This window comes from Pipistrellus hanaki (assembly GCF_964339955.1).
Source record: "Pipistrellus hanaki genome assembly, chromosome: 20".
NCBI lineage: Eukaryota > Metazoa > Chordata > Mammalia > Chiroptera > Vespertilionidae > Pipistrellus > Pipistrellus hanaki.
In genome coordinates this window covers 4562544-4587516 of record NC_140522.1, presented here as the reverse complement: position 1 = coordinate 4587516, position 24973 = coordinate 4562544, and the positions used below count along the sequence as shown (strand labels likewise).

Below are 24973 nucleotides of genomic sequence, written 5' to 3'. Positions count from 1 at the left end.
TTCCTCTCTGTAAAAAATCAATAAAATTATATATATATATATATATATATATATATATATATATATATATATATATTTTTTTTTTTTTTTTTTTTTTTTTTTTTTTAAATCCCTTCTACGGGCTTGTAGGACCACGCTGTGCCCATGGCGGGTGAGGCGTCCGCGGACAGAGATGGGATGACAACACACACGCTCCCCACCCGCCCAGCACGCCGACCCACCAGGGCCCCGGGCCGGCCTCGGGTTCTAGTCCGACGCTTCGTCTCCATCACCCACAATCTCGGCCCCGCCCCGCCCCCCCCCACGCCCCTCCACCACGAACATCACGCTCTGGACGGGCTTTTCCTCTTTAATGTTGAATCCGTCTGTGCCCAGAGAGAAACGGGATCCGGCCAGGCTGGCCGCTCTCTCGGCTCCGTCAGCACGGCCATGTTACGGGTCCGAGTGCTGTTGGTATTTATCTAAAATCCGGAGTAGGAGAGGCGTCCTGGAGCTTTTTCTATCCATCGTTTTCGTGGCACCACTGCCAGGGGGCGCCGGCCGGGCGGGGCCCTGGGTGTGGGAGGGCGGGGTGGGCAGCCGGAGGCCCAGGGGACAGAGGGCAGAGCTGTCTTTGGGCCGGGAGGCCTAGCCCGCGGACTTGGCAGGACAAAAATAGAAGGAAAGCTGAGACCGGTTTGGCTGAATGGATAGAGCGCCGGCTTGGGGACTACAGGGTCCCGGGTTCGATTCCGGTAAAGGGCATGTACCTTGGTTTCGGGCATATCCCCAGTAGGGGGTGTGCAAGAGGCAGCTGGTCAATGACTCTCTCTCGTCGATGTTTCTAACTCTTTATCTCTCTCCTTTCCTCTCTGTACAAAATCAATAAAATATATTTTTTTAAAAATAGAAGGGAAAAAAAAAATAAATACATCCAACCTCATCTTTTATTGGGAGGAGGGATGTGTGTTTACAGAAACGATTTCTGGTCTGGGAAAATAAAGTATGGCTGAGTTTGGGGCGGGAGGGCCACCCTCAGTGGACCCGAGAGGGCTCGTGGCTCAGATCCAGGGCCCACGGAATCTTTCTAGAACACCGCCACAGGAGCCACGGAGCCACGGAGCCACGGAGCCACGGCCCGGGACACCTTCAGGCCTGTGTCCGCAGAGTCACAGGATGTATGTATCCCACCTGCCACGGGCCCAGGCGCTCGGCCGTGAGCACACACACCTCCCCGACTCCGCCCAAGGACAGCACGCAGGACACGGGCTCTCCTTTTCGAAGAAGCTTCCAGAAAGCAGAGCCTGCCCGCGCCTCTCCTCCCCTTCCCCGCTGCGTCTGCCACGTCCCGTGTCCGTCTTGCTGAGCAGAAACCGGGCAGAGGGTCCGAGAGCCGTCAAACCGCCCGATCCAGGAAGGTGGTCCGAGAGCCGTCGGGGAAACTTGTTGATGGACACCTCCAGGGGGCGTGCTGCTGCTACTGCTCTGCCTGCAGCCGGACCAGGAGACCAGGACGTCCCGCCCAGGCCCGTCCAGCCCCTCGGGGAACCCGGGGACAGTCGGAGGCAGAGGTGGAAGCGGATTCACGCAGTGTGACATGCTGTCGGCGGGCGCGGGTGCCACGCGTGATGTATGTTCGTGGGACACGGGATCTGGTGGCCCGTGCGTGGACCGCATCCTGATCCCCAGCACGCGGCCCACGAGGGGGCGCCCCTCGTCCCGTGGTCTCCCCGTGGTCTCCCCGTGGTCCGGGCAGACCCGCAGGCCCCAGGTAGAAGGTCAGCCACCGCCCGTGTGTCCGTGTCCCACGCCCGCTGCCGAGTCCGTGACATACGACGTGGTTCAGCCTCCGTGCAGACGGGTCAGGACACGGCGCCACCCCCTCGTTCGGCCCTTCTGCGGCCTCCCTCCTCCGGGACCCGGTCCCGTGCCCAGCGGGGCGGCAGGAGCACGGATGGAGGGGGGACGGGGTCGCCTTCCAGGCTACGGGTCCTCTTCCATGAGCGGGATCTCTGCGGGAGGAGACGGGCGTTACCGACAGCATCCCCAGCCCCGCACCGAGCCTCCAGGACCAGCTGCAGCAGACCGTCTGCCGGTCCCCGCCCCGGGGAGGAGAAGGAACGGCTCAGCTCCACGGATCCCTCAACAATCAAAAACCACCTCCTGCCGAAACCGGTGTGGCTCAGTGGATAGAGCGTCAGCCTGCGGACTGAAGGGTCCCAGGTTCGATTCCGGTCAAGGGCATGTGCCTTGGTTGCGGGCACATCCCCAGTGGGGGGTGTGCAGGAGGCAGCAGGTCGATGATTCTCTCTCATCGATGTTTCTAACTCTCTATCCCTCTCCCTTCTTCTCTGTAAAAAATCAATAAAATATATATATATTTTTAAATTGTTTTGGTGGGAAAGAAGAAGAAGAAGAAGAAGAAGAAGAAGAAGAAGAAGAAGAAGAAGAAGAAGAAGAAGAAGAAGAAGAAAAAGAGGAGGAGGAGGAGGAGGAGGAGGAGGAGGAGGAGGAGGAGGGGGAAGAGGAGGAGGAGGAAGAAGAAGAAGAAGAAGAAGAAGAAGAAGAAGAAGAAGAAGAAGAAGAAGAAGAAGAAGAAAAAGAAAGAAAGAAAGAAAGAAAGAAAGAAAGAAAGAAAGAAAGAAAGAAAGAAGGAAGGAAGGAAGGAAGGAAGGAAGGAAGGAAGGAAGGAAGGAAAGAAAGAAAGAAAGAAAGAAAGAAAGAAAGAAAGAAAGAAAGAAAGAAAGAAAGAAAGAAAGAAAGAGAAAGAAAGAGATGCTCTGGAAACCAAAGACCAGCCCCTGGAGCCTTTCGGCTCTGGGCCCAGTGTGCCTCCTGCCATGTCCATTGCTGGGCTCAGCACGTGTGGGGTGCGGGTCCCTCCTCTGCGAACGGGCCCTGCCCGCGGCCATCCCGATGAGGGAGAGCAGACAGCCCGCCCGGCTCCCTGCGGCTCCGAAATGCTGGCAGCTGGGGCGGCGCTGAGTGCGGGCCCCGGGGGCAAGCGCTCACCGTCTGCGATGTCGATGCCGGGGCTGCTGGAGGCCACCTCCCCCGCCGCGGTGCCGGCCGCCGGGTGGGGGTTGTCGGAAGCGGGGCGGGCGCCCCCCTGGCCCGGGGGGGACGGGTACAGGCTCGGGAGCCGCTCGGAAGAGCCGGAGACGCCGCCGCCGCCGTCGAGGGTGTCGGACGCCCCGGGGCCCGTGTCCGTGTCCGCGGGGCCCGGGTAGGCCGGGGGGCTCTGGTCGTCCGCGGGCAGCGGGCAGCCCCGGCCCCCGGGGGCCAGGACCCCGGGGCCTAAGGCACTCGGGCCGCCGCGCACCGCCTCGTCGTAGGACGGCAGCATCACGGGCACACCGTCCACCACCACGAAGTCCGGGTCGCTGCTGGAGCTCCTGGGGGGGCCCCTGGGCGAGGCGAAGGGGTTCCGACACGTCAGGGGGATGCGCCAGCCCCAGGGAGGAGGCCACGCCCCCCCCCCCCCCCCCCCGCAGACGGGGTCCTCCGGGCCCTGATGGGAGCAGAGGTTTCTTTTATTCTTTTTTTTGTTTGTTTTTAATATATATTTTATTGAGTTTTCACAGAGAGGAAGGGAGAGGGAGGGAGAGAGAAACATCGATGGGAGAGGAGCAACATCCGCTGCCTCCTGCACCGCAGGGAACGTGTTCCGCTCTGCCAGGCCCTCCCCGAGGCCCTCCCTCTGCACGCCCCGCCCGCCCCGCCCGCCCTCCTCTCCCCCAGCCAACCCCGAGGCGGCCGCACTGACCTGGCGGGGAAGCGGGCCTTGAACTTGGTCTGGAACATCCTGGCCAGGATGACGAGCAGCAGCACCAGCAGCACGCTGGTGGCCGTGAACGCCACGATCTTCCAGGTGGTCAGGAGGGTCTCGTGGGCGCCCGGCCACGTTTGCTCTGCGGGGGCGGGGGGGGGGGGGCGGGGAGAGGGAGGGAGAGAGAGAGAGAGAGAGAGAGAGAGAGAGAGAGAGAGAAGGAGGAGAGGGAGAGAGAAAAAGAGAGAGAGAGAGGGAGAGAGAGACAGAGAGAGAGAGAGACAGAGAGAGACAGAGAGACAGAGAGAGAGAGAGAGAGAGAGAGAGAGAGAAAGGAGGACAGAAAGGGGGGGAGAGAGAGGGGGGGGTGGGGGAGAAAGAGAGAGATCGAGGCTCGGGGACTGTACCGGGTGTTTGCGAAGGTCCCCACACGCCCTCTGGCTGCCTGGGCTGCCACCTGTGCCCCAGGCGCTGCCCACACGGGGCCTGGTCCGTGGCCTCGGGACCCCACAGTGCCCGCCCCGTTCCCACGGGCCTCTGCCAGGCTGGAGGGCGTCTGCTTCTTGGGCCGAGAACGAAGGGGGCCCCTCCCCAGGGAAGTGGAGTCCAGGAGCAGGGGAGGGGCGCTGAGCTCCCGCCTCTGAGAGGGTCCGGGATGGCCCGGGAGGGGGGGGGGGAGTGAGGAAGAACAGGAAGCTGGAAGGGCCTCGGAGGGCACGGCTGTCACATGCTCCAGGTGAGGGCAGGCCAGGGCCGACCCCCAAAACAGAGTCCTGTCCCTTGACCAGAAGCCCCACCCTCCCAGGCCATGTTCCCAGTGGGTTTCAGAGACGGTGGAAGGGAGAGAGGGAGGACACAGGAAAAGAAACATCCATGGGAGAGACACACATCCATTGGGTGCCTCCCGACAGGCCCCAATCCAGGGCCAGGGATGGAGCCTGCAACGGAGGTACACGCCCTTGACCGGAATTGAAACCGGTGTGGCTCAATGGAGATAGAGCGTCGGGCTGCAGACTCAAGGGTCCCAGGTTCGATTCCGGTCAGGGGCATGCATGTACCTTGGCTGCAGGCACATCCCCAGTGGAGGGCTGTGCAGGAGGCAGGTGATGGATGCTTCTCTCTCATCGATGTTTCTAGCTCTCTATCCCTCTCCCTTCCTCTCTTTAAAAAATCAATAAAATAAGAGCAACAGAGGCCAGGCCCGGAACAGCTCACTCCTCACCTGCCCCTGCCCCAAGGCTGCCTCTCAGACATGGCTGGAAACTTTTGCGGGAACTTGAGGGTCTGCTGAATCAAGTGATGAAGGCTTAGATCTGGATGTGTTGAGTTAGTATAGCGCTGGGGTGTTGATCTGTGAGTGCCTTGTGCGGGGCCTGGATGAGTTTGGTTGACCTATTTGGAAATGTCTTTTGTGTGAAGTGTATCTTTGGGCATGTGGAGGTATTATTGATATGAGAAAATGCTAAGTAACTGATTTACTATCTGAAAAGGGATTTACTATCGGGGAAAGGGAGGGAGGAAGAGACTGAACATAAACTGTGCGCCTATGGATGAGGACAATGGGGGATGGGGAGGGGGCGGAGGGTGGGGTGGGAACCTGGTGGAGGGGGGAAGAAATGAGGAACCTTTGTAACAATATGAACAATAAAGATCGATTTAAAAAAAAATCAATAAAATATATTTTTTAAAATAAATAAAAGTGCAGGCCCGTCTGACCCCCAAGGTCATGGCCGCGGCCCGGGGGCTCACCGGAGCGGACGCAGAAGACCTGGTAGGCGGGGAACCAGGCGCCGTACTGGCAGGTGATGTACTTGTAGTCGCTGGTGAGGCTGTAGCCGGGGTCGCAGTAGAACTCCACCACGGTCCCGTGGGGGTAGCGATCGCAAGGCCGCGGGTGGCAGACGAAGTCGCCGTGGCTCACCACGGGGGGCAGCGGGCAGACTTGGGCAGGCGGGGGGGATAAGGGCGTGAGTACCGGGCACCCCCCCCACCCCTTTCCCGCGCAGTGAACCCCCCGGGCACGGAGTCCGCAGCCCCGGTCCCCTCCGAGCGCCCGCCGCCATCCCACGGTCGGATAACGCTCACGGTCAGAGGGAGGTTAGACGCGCACTACGGACGGATGCATATGCCTTTCAGCTGAAACCGGTGTGGCTCAGTGTGTGACTCAGAGCGTCGGCCGGCGGACTGAAGGGTCCCGTGGGTTCAATTCCGGTCAAGGGCATGTGCCTTGGTTGCGGGCACGTCCCCAGTGGGGAGGGGCGGGGTGCAGGAGGCAGCTGGTCGATGGTTCGGGCAGCTCCTCCTCTCCTCTCCTCGCTCCCTCCTGGCCAACGTGGCGCCGTGGCTCAGCCCACCCCACACCAAGCCTTCCCCAGAGGCCTCCCCGCCAAGACACACCCCTCCTCTGACGGCTCCTGCTACCACCGCCTCGTCTGGTCTTGTTCCCCAAGAAAAGGCCGCAGAACGACGGCTCTGCGGGGCCTGGTGGGGGGGGGTCCCCCCATTTGCCTCTTGCCCCATGCAGACCCCCACGCCCGCCCCCCCTCCAATCCGCCTACTGCACATGTGTCAAACACAAGGCCCGCGGGCCAAATCCAGCCCGCCAGGCCTTGCAATGTGGCCCGCACCGCGCTGTCATCACTGCACTCCGCTGTCAGTTTATGACATTGTCAGTTTATGACTGTTCAGTAAACCATTCGGCCCCCGATTTAGGCTGGATTTTAGATTTTGGCCCCTTCTCTGATTGAGTTCGACACCCCTAGCCTACTGCACTCAACAGGCGCCGAGAAACAAGCGGATGTTTGTTCTCTCCGATCATCATTCCAAAACCGGGATGAGAGCGAGGGCTGAGCCAGCCGGGCCCGCGTGCCTGGTGGAAGTAGTTAGGCACACGGCCTGCCTGAACCCCCTTCTCCTCCCCCTCCCCCGCCCCCCCACGACCTCACACCGCCGATCCGTGACCGTCAGGCTGCAGAGTCACGTCGATGGAACAAGCGGGGGAGGAGCCGGGAGTGAAAGCACCTCCCGCAGAGCCACCGAAGGTGGGGGACGGGAGGGCACCCCGACACCTTCCTAAAGCCGGGGGTGAGATCCATGGCGCCCCCAGACACTCCGCTTCCAGAGGAAATGAATTCCCGGAGACGTTCCGCTGAGCTTTGCAGCACTCTGCAGTGGAACGATGGATGCTGGGAACTTTTTTTTTTTTTTTAATATATTTTATTGATTTTTTTTTTTTTTACAGAGAGGAAGGGAGAGAGAGAGAGAGCTAGAAACGTCGATGAGAGAGAAACATCGACCAGCTGCCTCTTGCACACCCCCTACACCGGGGATGTGCCCGCAACCAAGGTCCATGCCCTTGACCGGAATCGAACCTGGGACCTTTCGGTCCGCAGACCGACGACGCTCTACCCACTGAGCCACACCGGTTTCGGCGATGCTGGGAACTTTTCTCTCTTGGCCCTTAAGCTTAAGGATGGAGGGGGGCGGGGGGGGGGGGTTGTGTCTGGGTATAAGTACGGCTCCGTGGCTGCCTCGGCTCAGGACGGAGGCCTGCGGGGCAGCCTTTGGTGAACAGTGGGGGGCCGGCCATCCTTCTCAGCCCTGCACCTCCCTCCTGCCTCCCACGGAGACACCCCCACCCACCTCCCAAAGGGGGTAAGAGGGGTTACCTTCCAGAGCAAGGCACCGGGGTGGGCTGGACGACCAGATGAGGTTGTGCAAGCACTCGAGATAGGCCGAGCCCTCGAGCTTGAAGCCGGGGAAGCAGCGGTAGGCGATGACGGTCCCCACGGGGAAGGCGGTCTGGAGCTCGGAGATGTTCACGTAGCCGTTGGAAGAGGCCAGCGGCCTCAGGCAGCCTGGGGGGAGGAGGAGCGAGAGGGGGAAGGGGCGTCTTAGCCGGGCGTCTGTGTACCCCCGAGATCAACCCGGCTCTGAGCCATGAACACCTCGGTCCTAGCAGCTCAGATCCCTGCCCAGTTGGCGTGGCTCAGTGGTTGGGTGTCGACCTAGGAACCAGGAGGTCACTCACAGCTCGATTCCGGTCAAGGGCACAGGCCCGGGGGGCGGGCTCGATCCCCAGGGTGGGGCGTGCAGGAGGCAGCCGGTCCATGATTCTTTCTCCTCGGTGATGTTTCCATCTCTCTCTCTCTCCCTCTCCCTTCCTCTCTGAAACCAATAAAATACATTTTTTTTTTTTTTTACAAAGTTCAGACTTCTCAGCGACCTGCCTATGCTATGTGTGATGCGGAAATTTGATTTTACGGTTGCACATGGCGCTAGAGGGTGGGAGGAGTGGGGTGGAGGGAGAAGGGGGGAGCAGTGAGAGCCAGAAGCCCCGAGCAGGTGGCTCCAGCCCCGACTGCACCCGAGAATCACCTGAGAAGCTTACTAAACACCTGGGGTGGGTGGGCAGCCTGGGCACCCCGATCTCTCTCTCTCTCTCTCTCTCTCTCTCTCTCTCTCTCTCTCTCTCTTTATTAATACATAATTTTATTGACTTCAGAGAGGAAGGGAGGAGGAGAGAGAATCATGATTCTTTCTCCTCGTTGATGTTTCCATCTCTCTCTCTCTCTCCCTCTCCCTTCCTCCCTGAAACCAATAAAATACATTTTTATGATCGGCTGCCTCCCGCACCCCCCCTCCTGGGACCGAGCCTGCAACCCCGGAATGTGCCCTTGACGGGAATCGAACCCGGGACCCTTCAGTCCGCAGGCCGGCGCGCTAACCACTGAGCAACACCGGCTAGGGCTCCGCCTATTTGAAAGCCCCCCCGAGTAATCCTCACGTGAGACCCGCACCCTGCACGCTCCTCCTTCTGTAAAACGCCGGCTGCCTTTTCTGCCTCGAACCCCGTTCGGGGGCCCTGGGGACTTCCCCGGCCCGGAATCCTCTCTGCGCGGCGTCGCTGTGGCCGTGGGGCGTCTGGAGGGGATAACGGCCCCGCACGGCGGCCTGCCTTCCGGGGAGAGCTAACTGTGCGTGAATAAACACTGTGCGATGGAAACCCCGCTCCTCCCCATCACCGGACACAGATGCCGCCCGCCCCCGGAGCCCTCCTCCGAAGGGACTGTGGATCGCTCACACGGAGCATCCAGAGCTGGCTGTTCGGGAAACGGCTCCGGTCCTCGGCCCGGCGCCTGGGGTCTGGGTATTGGGGCAGAACGGAAGGCGGAACTCCCCCCGGGGTGACCCTGCTCTGCCCCAGGATAGCACCGCATGGCTGGCACCGCATGGCTCCATGGTGGGTGGCCCGGCAGACCCCCGCCCACCGCCAGCCCACGCTCAGGATGGGTGCGTGGGCTCAGCCCTGCCTTCAGGCCAGCCCCCAGGCCCATGGTTGGCCAACCGCAGCATCCAACATGCTAACGAACGACCTGGCTCCCATTTAATCTTTAAAACTGGTGCTCGGCCTGGCTGGTGTGGCCCAGTAGCTGAGCATCGACCTCGGAACCAGGAGGTCACGGTTCCATTCCAGGTCAAGGGCACGTACCTGGGGTAGCAGGCTCGGTCCCTAGTAACGGGCATGCAAGAGGCAGCTGATCCATGATTCTCTCTCATCATGGATGTTTCTCTCTTTCTCTCTCTTCTTTGAAATCAATAAAAATATATTTTTTTAAAAACCGCAATAACACCCAAAACTGGTTTGGCTCCATGGATAGAGCGTCAGCCTGCGGACTGAAGGGTCCCAGGTTCGATTCCGGTCAAGGGCATGTTCCCAGTAGAGGGTGTGCAGGAGGCAGCTGATAGATGTCTCTCTCTCTCTCATTGATGTTTCTAACTCTCTATCCCTCTCTCTTCCTCTCTGAAAAAAAATCAATAAAAATATATTTAAAAAACCACAATAACAAACAAACACACAAACAAAACCTGGTGCACGGAGCTGGAGAGAACAAAACCTGGTGCACGGAGCTGGAGAGAACAAAACCTGGTGCACGGAGCTGGAGAGAACCCCCGGGAAGGATGGGGGGCAGCGTGCGGACGGAGGGGAAGAGGCGGCGTGGGTGGGTCTGCCTTCCTGTCCGTCGGAGACGCGGGCACACCGCACACTGCCGCCCCCGAGGAGAGAAGCTCCCGTCCCGCACCTTGGCAGATGGGCAGGTTGTCCCACGTGCCGTCATCGCGACACACGGAGGCCAGGTTGTACAGGTCGGGGTACCGGAGCTTGAAGCCGTCGTGGCAGGTGACGTTCAGTTTGTCCCCGGGCCTGTAGGTCCTGTTGTGGATCTCGGCGTCTTCGATGAAAGGCGTACGGCAATCTGCGGGCGTGGGAAAGGGACTTGTCATTGCTGGAACGTAGAACGGGCGTGGTGGCCCTGGCTGGTGTGGCTCAGTGGGCAGAGCGTTGGACTGCGGACTGAAGGGTCAAAGGTTCGATTCCCAGTCAAGGGCACCTGCTTGGGTTGCAGGCTCAGTTCCCAGTAGGGGGCATGCAGGAGGCAGCAGATCAAGGATACTCTCTCTCTCTCTCTCTTTTTTTTGTTTTGTTTTTTTAATATATTTTATTGATTTTTGTACAGAGAGGAAGGGAGAGAGATAGAGAGTTAGAAACATCGATGAGAGAGAGTCATCGATCAGCCACCTCTTGCACACCCCCTACTGGGGATGTGCCCTCAACTAAGGTACATGCCCTTGACCGGAATCAAACCCGGACCTTTCAGTCCCCAAGCTGACACTCTCCATTGAGCCAAACCGGTTTCGGCTCTCTCTCTCCTTTTTTTAAAAAATATATTTTATTGATTTTTTTTTACAGAGAGGAAGAGAGAGGGATAGAGCGTTAGAAACATTGATGATAGAGAATCACTGATGCTGGCTGAGAAGCAGTTCCATCCCTGCCAGATTACTCATCAGCTGTGTGACCTTGATGAAGTAGGCGGACCTCTCTGAGCCTGTGTTCCCTAATGAGAACAATCCGTCTCCTTGTGGGGGGGGGGGGGACACGGCGCCTGCTAGCTGAGATAGCGAGCGTGAAATCGCACACCGTGGTAACCTACAGAAACGAGCTAATGCATTACCATGATGGCTGTTACCACCTCGCCAGGATTCATTAGCCTTCGGAGCCGGCCCCGACAAGGAATACAAATGGACGCGGCAGCCCTTACTATTTCCAGCATTCACTCGAGCGGGGAGGAAAAGCTTTGTATGAATCAAGGGGGGTTGGGGGGGGGGATTTTCAGCTTCCGCGCTGCACCAGGACACCAAGGCATGGAGCTGTGGGTGTCCCCTGCCCCCTGTAAGCTTCGTGGAATGGAGGATGGTCCTTAGGACGGTGGCAAGGATGAGTTTCTCCACCCTCGGGGCAGCAACGGCAACATCTCTGGACACAGATCTCTCCAAGGCCAACAACATTGCCGTTGATATTAAACATCCATGGGCCTTCAAACGTAGAAAGGCAATGGCTGATCTCCCAAGCTTTCTTTTTTTATATATACATATATTTTTATTGATTGTTTTTTTTACAGAGAGGAAGGGAGAGAGAGAGCTAGAAACATAGATGAGAGAGAGAGAGATAGATCAGCTGTCTCTTGCACACCTCCTACTGGGGATGTGCCCGCAACCAAGGCACATGCCCTTGACAGGAATCGAACCTGGGACCCTTCAGTCCCCAAGCCGACGCTCTATCCACTGAGCCAAACCGGTTTCGGCTCTACTGTGCTTTTTTATGGAGTAGCAGGGGAATGAGCGGGGAGATGGCAGCCCAGGAATCAACAGCCCTAACGTGCTCCGAGCTTGTCTCCCGCATGGACAACAACGGTGATGAATCGGGTGGTAATTAAGATGGCGAAGGGAGGTGATCAGTTCGCACACCGGGCAGAACTGATGTGCCCCAGCCCTGGTCACGCCCGCGTGCAGGCCGAGCTCTGAAACCAGGACAGCATCCCCAGGCACGGACCCCCCCCCCCCTCTGGCACACACAGCCTTGGGCCCCTGCGGCCATGGCAACGGATGCTGGCCGCCAGGCAGACAGACACCACAGAGGTGTCCGTGGGCAGGGGAGGGGGCGGGTGTGGGCACGGCACCTTCTTGCACGCAGACGGATCTGTCGCTCGGGACCCAGCCGAGGGTCCCGTTGAGGTGCTTCACGCACAGCCTCTTGGTGGAGCCCCTCAGCTTGAAGCCGTCCTGGCAGTGGTAGCGGGACACGGAGCCTTCGGGGAACACCCCGCCCCGGGGCGTCCGGAAGCCGTTCTCGGGGACGCCGGGGTCGGCGCACGCCTGCAGGTCATCGAACCCTGGGAGGGCAGAGAGGAGAAAGGGTGTCCGGACCCCCAAGGTGAGGGGCAGCTGCTGTGTCCTCCCCGACACCCTGGCCCACCCAACCGCACCCACCGGAGAGCCAGGACTGCAGGCTCTCCGATGCACACCCCCCTCGGCCCTCCGCTCCCCGCTAGCCTCTCAGTGCTGTGATCGGGGTCGCTTTTCTTTCTTTCCTTTTGTAATGTTCTATTTTATTATTTTTTAAAATATATTTTATTGATTTTTTTTACAAAGAGGAAGGGAGAGAGATAGAGAGCTAGAAACGCCGATGAGAGAGAAACATCGACCAGCCGCCTCCTGCACGCCTCCCACCGGGGATGTGCCCGCAACCAAGGTCCATGCCCTTGACCGGAATCGAACCTGGGACCCTTCAGTCCGCAGGCCGACGCTCTACCGCTGAGCCAAACCGGTTTCGGCTAATGTTTTATTTTATTATTTTTTCTAATAAATCTTTATTGTTCAGATTATTACAATTGTTTCTCCTTCTCTCCCCCCCCCCCTCACCCCAACAGCTCCCCTCCACCTGGTCCCCACTCCACCCTCTGCCCTTACCTCCCCCCCCCCCCGACGCTGTCCTCATCCATAGTTGTATGATTTTTGTCCAGTCTCTTCCCATACCCCCACACAGGCACCCCGTCCCCCATGAGAATTATCGGGGTTGTTTTTCTTTTCTTTTTTTTTAATTTTTTTTCTTTCTTTTTTTTTTTTTATCGATTTTGTACAGAGAGGAAGGGAGAGAGATAGAGAGTTAGAAACATCGATGAGAGAGAGTCATCGATCAGCTGCCTCCTGCACACCCCCCACTGGGGATGTGCCCGCAACCAAGGTACATGCCCTTGCCCGGAATCGAACCGGGGACCCTTCAGTCCCCAAGCCGACGCTCTATCCATTGAGTCAAACCGGTCTCGGCATCGGGGTTGCTTTTCAAGGAGGGAGACGAGGACACGTAGCCACAGAAGGACGAAATGCTGACGGTGGAGCCAGGAGACATTGGCCGTGAAGGGCGGGTGAGAGCCAGCGGTGAGGAGGGAGGCCTGGCCGGCGGGCTAACGGGAACGGCACAGACCCTCCCCACCCTGGGCCACAAAACTGTTCTCTCTCGGCGAAGAACAGAGAAGACAAGGGGGAGACGAAGACCCGGCCCCCGGATCTATCGGGAAAAGGACCCCTGCCCTCATAAATGAATGAATACATGAGGAAGACCAGGAAGCGAGGACAGCAGAGCCGCCTCGCGAACCCAGTTCGTCCTCTTTCTTCACACGTCCCTTCCCCTTTAAAAGGGCCTCCCCGCCCAGCCTCTGCTCTCCGGTAACCATAGTTACCCCTCCGACTCTGCGTCCATGCCCGGGCCTGGGCTGGCGATCAGGATGCTGCTGGCCGTGGGGTCTGGCCGTTGGCGAGGACCGGAATGAGAACAAGCAGCAAAAGGGAAGCCATGGGAAGGTGGGGCGGCATAGGAAGAAAAATATTCTTCATTCTGGACAAACAACCCCAGCGAGAAAGATGGTCATTCCCCAGGGCTGGGGAGAGCTGCAAATCTACTTTCCAAACTGCCCCCCAGCGGACCGGGTCCCAGCCTGGGCCATTTTTCCTTCCCCCGTGCAGCTGTTGTCCTGGTGTCTTTCCAGAATGCTGATGAGCTGTCCCATCAGAAAGCATGTCCGCTACAGAGGCGGGCTGGCCTCGGGTGGGAATGTGCATCCTACCTATCTTTAAAATATATATATATATATATATATATATATATATATATATCCTAACAATCTTTAAAATATATATATATATATATATATATATATATTTCTTTATTGATTTCGGAGAGGAAGGGAGGAGAGATCGAAACATCAATGATGAGAGAGAATCACTGATCAGCTGCCTCCTGCACGCCCCCCTCCTGGGGATCAATGCCCGCATCCATGTGCCCTTGGCTGGAATCGAACCTGGGACCCTTCAGTCCGCAGGCTGACGCTCTATCCACTGAGCCACGCTGGCTAGGGCCATAGAACAATCTTATCCTAGGATCCTGCAGTCTTGAAACCCCGACCCATCTCCCTCCCATTCTTTTAAGAAAAATATATATTAAAAAAAAATATATATATATATATATATATAATTGATTTCTACAGAGAGGAAGGGAAAGGAATAGAGAGCTAGAAACATCAATGAGATGAGAGAGAATCATCGATCAGCTGCCTCTTGCACACCCCCCACTGGGGATGTGCCCGCAACCAAGGTACATGCCCTTGACCGGAATCAAACCTGGGACCTTTCAGTCCGCAGGCCGACGCTCTATCCACTGAGCCACACTAGTTTCAGCTGTGTCTCCCTTCTTATCACCAAAAGAACAGCCTAGGACTCTCTGCTCCGGGAGTCACTGGCTGCCGGCTAATTTCCTCACAGCTCAATCCATCCTTTCTCATTTCATCTCCCCGCTATGATTCCGGTGAGAAGCTGCAAGCAGAGTCTCCCCCTGCCTGGTCTTTTCCATTAGCGGCCAGAAGGGTGAGTGGGGAGGGGAAGGGGGGGATCACAAGCTCCATTGGCGCCTAATGGTGCGGTGCCCGGATGGGGAGCTTAAGGTATTTCCTACCAGCCCCCCGGGAAAAGCCATATGCCATGGTTACTCCGACGGGCCCTGGGCACACCTGGAGCCGCCTGCCAACCAGGCTGTCCCCGTGTTCAAGCTGGAGAGGGAGAACAGGAAGCAGCTGCCATCGAAGTGTTTACGGCGCCTGCCGTCTGTCTCATCAGCTGGCACGTGGGACAGGCCGGGGGCCAGGCAGCTCGGGGCCGGCTCTCCTGTTAGCGTCCCTGCTCTCCTGTCTCCCCCAGATCCGTGGTTCTCACCCTCTCTGAGACCGAGACCCTATCATACAGCTCCTCGTGTGGAGGCGACCCCCACCCCCCAACCATAACATCATTTCCGTGGCCACTTCATAACTGTCATGTGGATGCTGTTACTGAATCGTAATGTCCGTAGATAATCTGTGTGTTTTCCGATGGTCTTGGGCCCTCCAGCAGCAGTCAACCCACAGGTTAAGAACCGCTAACAGCCGAAACCAGTGTGGCTCAGTGGATAGAGCGTCGGCTTGGGGATGGAAGGGTCCCGGGTTCGATTCCGGTCAAGGGCATGTTCCTTGGTTGCGGGCATATCCCCAGTAGGGGGTGTGCAAGAGGCAGCTGATCGATGACTCTCTCTCGTCGATGTTTCTAACTCTATCTCTCTCCCTTCCTCTCAGTAAAAAATCAATAAAATATATTAAAATACAAAAAAAAAAAAAAAAAGAACCGCTAGCAGCCGAAACCGGTGTGGCTCAGTGGATAGAGCGTCGGCCTGTGGAACGAAGGGTCCGGGGTTCGATTCCAGCCAAGAGCATGTTCCTTGGTTGCGGGCCGACGCTCTATCCACTGAGCCACACCGGTGTCAGCCTGAGTGCCTAGACTTAGCTTGAGGTGTGAGGGACAGACATGAGGATCCGGGTAATGAATTCCTGAAAACAGGGTGGGGGTGGTGGGGGTTGTGGGGGGAGCGGGGGAGGAAACGGGAGCTGTCACCACACCGCGTGCTAATGGCAGACGCTCTGCCGAAACCTTAAGCCCTGGGAGCGAGCGGCTGCCCAGAAGACACAATGAGGCCACGGCGGCCCCAGAGCCGGAGCCGCGTGCGAGCGCCCGGGAGCCGGGGCCTGGCTGTGGGTCACACCTCCGGCTCCCCGCCGGCTCAGCTGGGCGGTGGCAGCCGCCTGACCGGCTTACAGAGTCATCACGGCCACTTCTGTGCGCCAGAGGCCGGGGCATGGTTTTCGGCACTCAGAGAGGGAGGACAGAGGCCGCTCAGAGCGAGAGAGCCAGGCCAGGGCTCACACCTCCTCGGGGAAGGTGCCAGGGGCCCAGAGAGCCCGCCACGGAGGCGGAGAGGGAGGCAGAGATGGGGGTGGCCAGCCGGGCAGGGCTTCTAGCCCAGACAGAGTGCGATCTGTCCCAGCCTCGGTCCCTGGACTCGGGGAACGGCCTGGACCAGGGGTCTTCAAACTACGGCCCGCGGGCCACATGCGGCCCGCAGAGGAGTCTGATCCGGCCCGCCAGGTTTTTTGGGCAGTGAGCGCAGCCGAGGTGTTACAGTAGGAATTAGTAGTTCATATAGTCCGGCCCTCCAGCTCTCTGAGGGACCGTGATCTGGCCCCCACTTTAAAAAGTTTGAGGACCCCTGGCCTGGACCATTCCTCATCCCTTCAGAGAGGCGGACGGAAATAGTGCGTGGATCCAGGGCAGACCTGCCTGCACAGGCCCCTGGGAACAGGCGGGATCTGTCGTCTGGAGGGAAATACAGTGCGGAGAAAAGACATGGCTGATGGCGAATGCACGGATATTTACACGTACCGTGTTTCCCCGAAAACAAGACATCCTCCGAAAATAGGACCCACTTACAGGTTTCCTTCTGAGTGAAATAGAAGGCATCCCCCCGAAAATAAGGCCCCCCTAGGCTCTGTCTCAGAATGCTATTGCTAAACTTGAGAGATTTGGTCCACTGATTCTGAAAGAAATGGAGTCACAAGAAATTCACAGGGCCTCACCCACTCAGCGCCGCCTGTGGGCCAGCCCTAGGGGGCGTCATTCATGCATCTGCTGCTATCTGAGCATATAATGGGGGGACTACAACAGGAAATTCAGGAAGAGAGAGAGAGAGAGAGAGAGAGAGAGAGAGAGAGAGAGAGAGAGAGAGAGAGAAAGGGGAGAGAGAGAGAGAGAGAGAGAGAGAGAGAAATGGAGAGAGAGAGAGAAATGGAGAGAGAAAGGGAGAGAGAGAGAGAGAGAGAGAGGAGAGAGAGGGAGAAAGGGAGAGAGAGAGAGAGAGAGAAAGGGAGAGAGAAAGGGAGAGAGAGAGAGAGAGAGAGAGAGAGAAATGGAGAGAGAGAGAGAAATGGAGAGAGAAAGGGAGAGAGAGAGAGAGAGAGAGAGAGAGGAGAGGGAAAGAGAGAGACAGAGACAGAGACAGAGAGAGAGACAGAGAGAGAGAGAGAGAGAGAGAGAGAGAGAGAGAGAGAGAGAGAGAGAGAGGCCTGCGGTGGGAGGGAGTAGGCCCACAGCTGCAAACTCCCTGCAGGAATCTTCCTCAAATCCCCATGGTTTCAGAAATAACCAACGCCCAGCCCAAACCGACTTCCAGACCAAGGCAGACGTGGCCTCAGACACCGGGCCTCCCGTGTGCTACCCGCGGGCTTTGACCCCGCTGTGCATGGACGGGCTATCTGCTCTGGGCGGGCGGGGACGAGGCAGCCTGGGGGCGGGAAACCATCCAGGTTTGACTGCAAGGTCCAGCTGGTCGATGTTTCTCTCTCATCGATGTTTCTAGCTCTCTATCCCTCTCCCTTCCTCTCTGTAAAAAAATCAATAAAATATATATTTTTTTAAAAGTCCTCATCTTAATACAGATCGGGTAGCGCTGTGGAGTGCGTGCCTCGGGGAAGCCTGTAGATTAGGGGTGTCGAACTCAATCAGAGAAGGGGCCAAAATCTAAAATCCAGCCTAAATCGCGGGCCGAATGGTTTACTGAACAGTCATAAACTGACAATGTCATAAACTGACAGCGGAGTGCAGTGATGACAGCGCGGTGCGGGCCACATTGCAAGGCCTGGCCGGCTGGATTTGGCCCGCGGGCCTTGTGTTTGACACATGTGCTACAGATGGATAAACCCGAGGGAGTGTGCTGGTACCAGAACCCTGGCCGCGCCAGGCCTGCCTGTTCCCCCTCCATCCCTGTCTCCAGGATGTCCATCACCCCCCTGTCCCCCTCCCCCTGCCCCCCACAGCACCAGAGCCCAGAATGCAGGGCCAGATGCTGTCTGGGTCCTTGGCAGGCCACGGGCGCTGCTGCAATTAGCGGGCTGGATCGTGATTCAGCACAGACGCGGCAGCCTCGGGCGGAGCAGAGCGGGCAGCCTGAAATAGCAGACCGAGCTGCGGCTGCCGGCCGGCCGGGCTCCCTACGAGGGTCCCCGATCCCCGCCGCCCGCCGGGGCCGCCTTCCAGCTGTGACGGCCGCGCGGGAGCTCCAGGGGAGGTTCCATCAAGTCCCCACGCAGGACACCCAGCTCTGGAAGCAGCCGTGGCCCCTGGAGCCACAGAGGGGACACACGAGGGTTCATGGGTCCAGATCTCGTGTTAGACACACCACCACCACCACCACCATCACCATCACCATCACCATCACCACCACCACCACCATCACCATCACCACCACCACCACCACCACCATCACCATCACCACCACCACCACCACCACCACCACCATCACCATCACCACCAACACCCTGGGCTGCAGTGCACGAATTTCTGGCACCGGGCCTCTAGCATCCATAGAAAAAGTGTCACTGTGAGCCAAAGCCGGCTTGGCTCAGTGGATAGAGCGTCGGCCTGCGGACTGAAAGGTCCCAGGTTCGATTCCGGTCAAGGGCATGTACCTTGGTTGTGGGCACACATCCCCAGTAGGGGGTGTGCAGGAGGCAGCTGGCTGATATTTCTAACTCTCTGTCCCTCTCCCTTCCTCTCTGTAAAAAAAATAAATAAATAAAATAAAAATATATTGTTTTTTTAAAAAGAGTAAGTCGAAATGACTTAAAAATACAAGCGGATAGAACCTCCTTTACCCAGTCACGCTTCCCGCAGACAAACTGCGTGTAGTAACCCAATATTTACCTGACCTGGACCACGGGTGGGCCCCCGGGTGGCCCGGGGAGCACTGGCGATTGATCTTTCCCGTGGCCAGCAGCCGTAATCGAATCACGGGAGTGTCTGGCAGTAGGCTGATTAGGTTAGAGCAAACACGAATGGCCCCGTATTGGGGAAACTCTGCAAATGCGAGCTTCCGGACGGTCTCTGGACCCCGCCAGCAGGGTCCATCTGTGAGTCTGCATAGAGCAAACCTTAGGGAAGGCCCGTGTCTTTAATAAAAGGCACGGATTGGTAAGAGAACGGCTTGTAAAAACCCCTGGGTGCTCTCCACCCTCACACACAGGCAGGTGCATGTGTCCACAACTCTGCTCACATTGCTCCTTTTTTTTTTATTGATTTTTTTACAGAGAGGAAGAGAGAGGGATAGAGAGTTAGAAACATCGAGGAGAGAGAATCATCCATCAGCTGCCTCTTGCACACCCCCCACTGGGGATGTGCCCGCAACCAAGGTACACGCCCTTGACTGGAATTGATCCTTCGACCTTTCAGTCTGCAGGCCGACGTTCTATCCACTGAGCCACACCGGTTTTGGCTCCGATTGCTTCTTATTTCCCCTTCTTCCCCCTACATGCTTCTCTGCCTTCAGAACTCAGCAAGCAGGCCCATGGCTTCCTGCCTGGCGAGAGTCAGAACCCTCTGAGGCCAAGTGTTCAGGGAGGTTTTAGGGCTTCGTCCGCGGCCTGAGAATCTGCGTTTGGAAACGGGCTGGATGGATCAGCAGCAATGCTGTCCACGCACAGATTTTTATTTCCAGAACCCGCCGCCCCAAGAACAGGTCTCCTTTCTTTCTTAAAAGAGCCACTCTCTGGCTGGCTCACCCCATTCCGTCACCTCCATCTCTCTGACAAATGCCATCAGGCCGGAGAAACAAGGTCTCTTTTGGATTTTTGCTACACCAAGAAGATGGAATATAGCACACGCGTGGCCCTTGCCACGTGTGGCTCGGCGCCCACACTGGTCATTCCTGAAGATTAAAGTCACCATTTTCTTTTTTTCAATATATATATTATTGATTTATTACAGAGAGGAAGGGAGAGGGAGAGAGAGCTAGAAACATCGATGAGAGAGAAACATCGACCAGCTGCCTCCTGCACACCCCCCACCAGGGATGTGCCCGCAACCAAGGTACATGCCCTTGACCGGAATCGAACCTGGGACCCTTCAGTCCGCTGGCCGACACTCTATCCACTGAGCCACACCGGTAGGAGGGTGGGAATATGGCCTCATCCACCACCTGCTCCCAAGGTCACTGCCAGTGCCAAACAGCGCTGAGAATGAGTCTGTTTTGCATCTGATGTCCCCGGTTTACCTTGCTTAAGATTAATAAAGCAATTACAATCCTCCCAATTAAAAAGCTATTTCAGAATGCACTTTTAATTCTAGCGTGTGAGCAACTCAATTATTTCTTTTTTCTTCTTCTTCTTGAGTGGGTAATTGCTGTCTTAGAGTGGCACAGGGTTCTTTTTTCTATTTGTTTGTTTGTTTTCATTAATCCTCACCCAAGGATATTTTTCCATTGATTTTTTTTCTGTTTTGAAAGAGAGAGTGGAAGGGAGAGGGAGAAGGAGAGAACGAGAAAAACATCATGCGAGAGACACACATGGATTGGTTGCCTACTGCACAAGCCCAGACCAGGGCCAGGGACCAAGCCTGCAACCTAGGTGCATGCCCTTGACCGTGATGGAACCTGGGACCTTTCAATCCACAGGCTGATGCTCTATCCACTGAGCCAAACTGGCTAGAGCACAGCATTCTTTTGCTTAAAGAAAAGCAAAACCCTAACTGGTGTGGCTCAATGGATACAGCGTCGGCCTGTGGACTGAAGGGTCCCGGGTTCGATTGTACCTTGGTTGCGGGCACATCCCCAGTGATGGGTGTGCAGGAGGCAGCTGATGGTTGTTTCTCTCTCATCGATGTTTCTAACTCTCTATCCTTCTCCCTTCCTCTCTGTAAAAATCAATAAAATATATATATTTTTTTTAAAGGGAAAAGAATAAGAGGGAATATTGGGCCAAATTCTTTCCTAAAATGCAGCATCTTAGGCTCAGACCATACTCTCAGGAATGATGAGTGGAGTCCAGGGTCTGGTCTTCCGTGGGCTCAGGGTCCAGTGGACGAGAAAACACGAGGAAGGAGGATTATGCCTAGGGCAGCGGGGAGGGGGGTGGGGGGACCAGAAGAGGGAGAAGTCAGGGGCCAGGGAAACAGGGAACAGATCAGGGCGTTTGTGTTGGGTCTTAAAGAGAAGTCTGTTCATTGGACAAAAAATAAAGAGTGCCAAAACCAGTGTGGCTCAGTGGATAGAGCGTCGGCCTGCGGACTGAAGGGTCCCGGGTTCGATTCCGGTCAAGGGCATGCACCTTGGTTGTGGGCACATCGCCAGTAGGGGGTGTGCAAGAGGCAGCTGATGGATGTTTCTAACTATCCCTCTCTGTAAGAATCAATAAAATATATATTTTTTTAAAATAAAGAGTAAAGGAAGACTCTTGTAGGTTAAAAAAAAAAAAAAAAGCATTGCATGCAACGGTGCTCGGAGGAGGGTGGGGACTCGCACTTCGTGTGTACTGCATGGATGAGGCAGAGGCCCGAGGGGTCAGCGTTGTGTGGGCCCCTCCTCACTCCTCTATCCACACCCGTGGGGCATCCACCTCACTCCCACCCCTCTCTCCACCCTGCAAACCAGGCGGCTTTCTCCGCGTGGGGTTGGAGGAGGAAACCGAGATTTCGCAAAGCCCCCAAGGCTGCTGAGGAGCAGAGCTTGGCCTGGGCTCCTGATCATCGATGGATGTGCTAGCCCAGGGGTCGGCAAACTCATCAGTCCACAGAGCCAAACATCAACAGCACAGCGATGGACATCTCTTTGGAGAGCCACATGTTTTAAACGTCAACGTCTTCGAACGGCCACGTCTTCAACATAGACGCGCCCGGGCCGTGGTGTTTTGTGGAAGAGCCACACGCAAGGGGCCAAAGAGCCGCAGTTTGCTGACCATGGTGCTAGTGAGCCCGTCTCTGAGGACTGATTTCTAGAGCAAACGCTTAGCTCTTTCCTCTACTCCAACATGGACCATTACAATGCCTCTCTCCCCACCTATCCGCTCTGGCTTCATGGCTGGATGGAGGAAGAGAGAAGCTAGCCATGGCCACACCCCATCAGATTCTGGAATCATCGAGGATCTGTGTCCCCTTGTCAACCCGGTGTCAGCCCTCTCAGGGTATTCACTTGGGGGCCCCTTCTCCCAACTCCCAAAAGGCAAACTGGAAAGAGACACCCCCACATCACCTCAGGCCAATCCAGGCTCGTGACAGCCCTCCTCCGACTCAAAGAACTGAGTGGACTCGGGGTTCGGGGACAAAGCATTTCGGTTTCGGTCCGGTTCTTTCCCTCCCCCCCCTTTTTTCTTTTTCTAATAATTTTCTCCATTTCTCCCTCGCCGGTCCAGCCTTTTTAACTGTCAGACTCGGTTTGGGTGCGTGCTTTTTCTCCCAGCTGAGACGATTATTACGGTACATCTTGCCATTGTTGTGCTCCCTTTTCCACGGAAAGCAATCAAAAGTGAAAACCCACACGTTCCAGAACAGGGTCTACTCAATATGCACCTTTCGGGAGATGAGATAAAAGCGTTCTCGGCAGGCTGGCGGCGTTCGGCGCTGAGTTACCACCCGGAGGTCAGGTCCTGGGGGAGACCTGTCCCTCACAGGCCGTCGGCGTCTGGGTTGCTGAGAGAGATGGTGAGAGTCTAGAGCAGGCCAGCTTCCTCCTGAAGGCATGCCTTCGTCTCTTAAAGCATTCCTGGCCGCCCTGGATGGTTTGGCTCAGTGGACAGAGCGTCGGCCTGCAGACTGAAGGGTCCCAGGTTCGATTCCGGTCAAGGGCATGTACCTTGGTTGCGGGCACTTCCCCGGTAGGGGGTGTGTGCAGGAGGCAGCTGATCGATGTTTCTCTCTCATCGATGTTTCTAGCTCTCTATCCCTCTCCCTTCCTGTCTGTAAAAATTAATAAAATAAACTCTTTAAAAAACCTACCCAGATGAACCCTGATGCATCTGTCACCTACCCAGAGGGAAGGACCGAGAGGATAGGAAACCCTGGGGACCCGGTCGGAGGGGATGAGAGAGAGACGGAAGGCCAAAGGAGAGAAGAGAGAAGGGATGAACCACACCCCCGCCCAATGACGTCCTGCCCACCTAGTCCCGCTCTCCCGAGGGGTACGGCCAAGAACGCTCTGAACAGAATCCAGGCAGGCCACACAGGTGCCTCGTGGCACTGTGTTTGACTCCACCCTCTGTCAAGAGGAAACCTGTCTCAGATATATACATATATATATATATATAAAAGCCTACATGACCGAACAACCGAACGACCAGTTGCTATGATGTGCACTGACCACCAGGGGGCAGACACTCAATGCAGGAGCTGCCCCCCTGGTGGTTAATGCACTCCCACAGCCAACCTCCCTCTCCCTCCTCCATCAGCCCCAATTGCTGGCCAGGCCAAGGGACCCCACCTGTGCACGAATTCCTGCACCGGGCCTCTAGTACGTCTATAAAAAATAAGAGCACCAGAAAGCTGCTCTGCCTCAAACAATGAAACCCAAAAACCAAAACAGGGCTCCATCCCAAGCCAGGGTCTTCTCGCTGACTGACAGGTGCATCATGGGAAGTTCCCTTACAGCCTGAGCATCTCGGATCTCTGAGCCGGAGGCCATGCGTTCAAGTCCAGCTCATCCCCCTCCCCCACCTTTGCTAACTTTTCATTCTTTTCTTTTTTTTTTCTCCAAAACAGCAATAGTGTAAAGGGTTACGATGGTTTCTGGGGTATCGATCGATTCCTGGTTTCCCACCGATCATACTTGGTTTATTTTTTCTTAATAATATTTTATTAATTTTTTACAGAGAGGAAGAGAGAGGGATAGAGAGTTAGAAACATCGATGAGAGGGAATCATCGATCGGCTGCCTCTTGCACGAACCCTACTGGGGATGTGCCTGCAACCAAGGTCCATGCCCTTGACTGGAATCGAACCCAGGACCTTTCAGTCCGCAGACCGATGCTCTACCCACTGAGCCAAACCGGTTTTGGCCATACTTGGTTTATTAACAGCATCTCGGCTCTGCCACTGGGCTCTCTGTCCTCCTCAGCCAAACACCTCCGCCAGCTCTCACGGAAAGCCCGGCGTGGACAGCAGTGATGGACACAGCGAGGAGCCACAGGGCGGCAGAGAGAGTCTTAGGCCCTGAATCCGGACGGGACCCCCATCTCAGTGCCTCCATCCACCACAACCCCGACTGCAGCAGCCCCTGCCCCGGAACCGACTATGGGGTCCGAGCCACCACCTTTTCCTCAGCTCGCTTCCACTTCCTGTGAGCCAGGCCTGGGAGGCCAAGCCGCCCTCCAGAAACCCGTCTGGGGAACACCTCTGCGCCCCCTCCCCGCCCCCCCCCCCCCTGACGCGCACAGACAGGCCAGACGTGGGGGAAGTCAAGTCTCAGGGAAGACCTGGCTGCAGCCAGTCTGACCGGACCCTTCACATTCATTCACAAAGGGGGTTCTCGAAGCCGAAACCTGACCCGTGTCTGCAAAGGTCAGAGGTCCTCAAACACCCATTACCCATAAATCCCCCCTCTCCCCCCTCCCCCCCCCCAAAAAAAAATGAGAATAGCAGGTCAGCCTTATTGTCTTTCCTTTAGAGAAACCAGAAGTCAGGCTGCTGGCAGCTGAGAGAAAGCTCCAGGCAGAATGGGGGGAGAGGGGGGTTGACGTTGTGCAGGGTTCCAGAAGAATTTGGGGGGGTCGGGGGATGGAACTCCAGGGGTTTGGAAAAGGGTGTCCTCAGGCTGGGACACAGGGGCTCCTCGGTTCTGGGGTACCCAGACGCCTGGATGTAGGGGGTAGGGGGAGAGGCTGGTGGGCCCTGGGGCCGCAGCCGGAGGGGTCACTCACTCACTCACCCCCTGTGAGCTGCGCGGGGCCGAAGCACAGGGCCAGCTGGAGCCACAGGATCACGGCCAGGAGCCTCTGGGGGCACTGAGGCTTCGGCGGCTGCTGATGATGATGCTGCTGCCTGCCACCGCTGCTGCTCTAGAAACCCATCTCCAGGGCCCGGGTTCATTCCATGACACATCTTTCATCCGCGCGGGCGTCCGGCTGGCAGGCGCCTGCAACCAGGGCGCACAGGACTGTACCTCGGGCTGCCCGGGCTGGGCGGGGGCCACCCTGCCGCTCCCCGAGGTGGGACCAGG

The 24973-nt window shown here is 56.9% G+C and overlaps 1 protein-coding gene across 1 annotated transcript; it reads right to left on the bottom strand.

Annotated features, from left to right (window-relative positions):
• Window positions 1–334: 334 nt before the first annotated feature.
• SUSD4 (sushi domain containing 4) lies at window positions 335–24887 on the bottom strand. Its single transcript, XM_084868906.1, is given in 9 exon segments — window positions 335–1991; window positions 2992–3386; window positions 3746–3890; window positions 5498–5689; window positions 7417–7605; window positions 9832–10005; window positions 11767–11979; window positions 24683–24794; window positions 24796–24887. Coding segments are annotated over 9 exon segments (1509 nt in total). The 5' UTR covers window positions 24856–24887; the 3' UTR covers window positions 335–1962.
• Window positions 24888–24973: the final 86 nt, after the last annotated feature.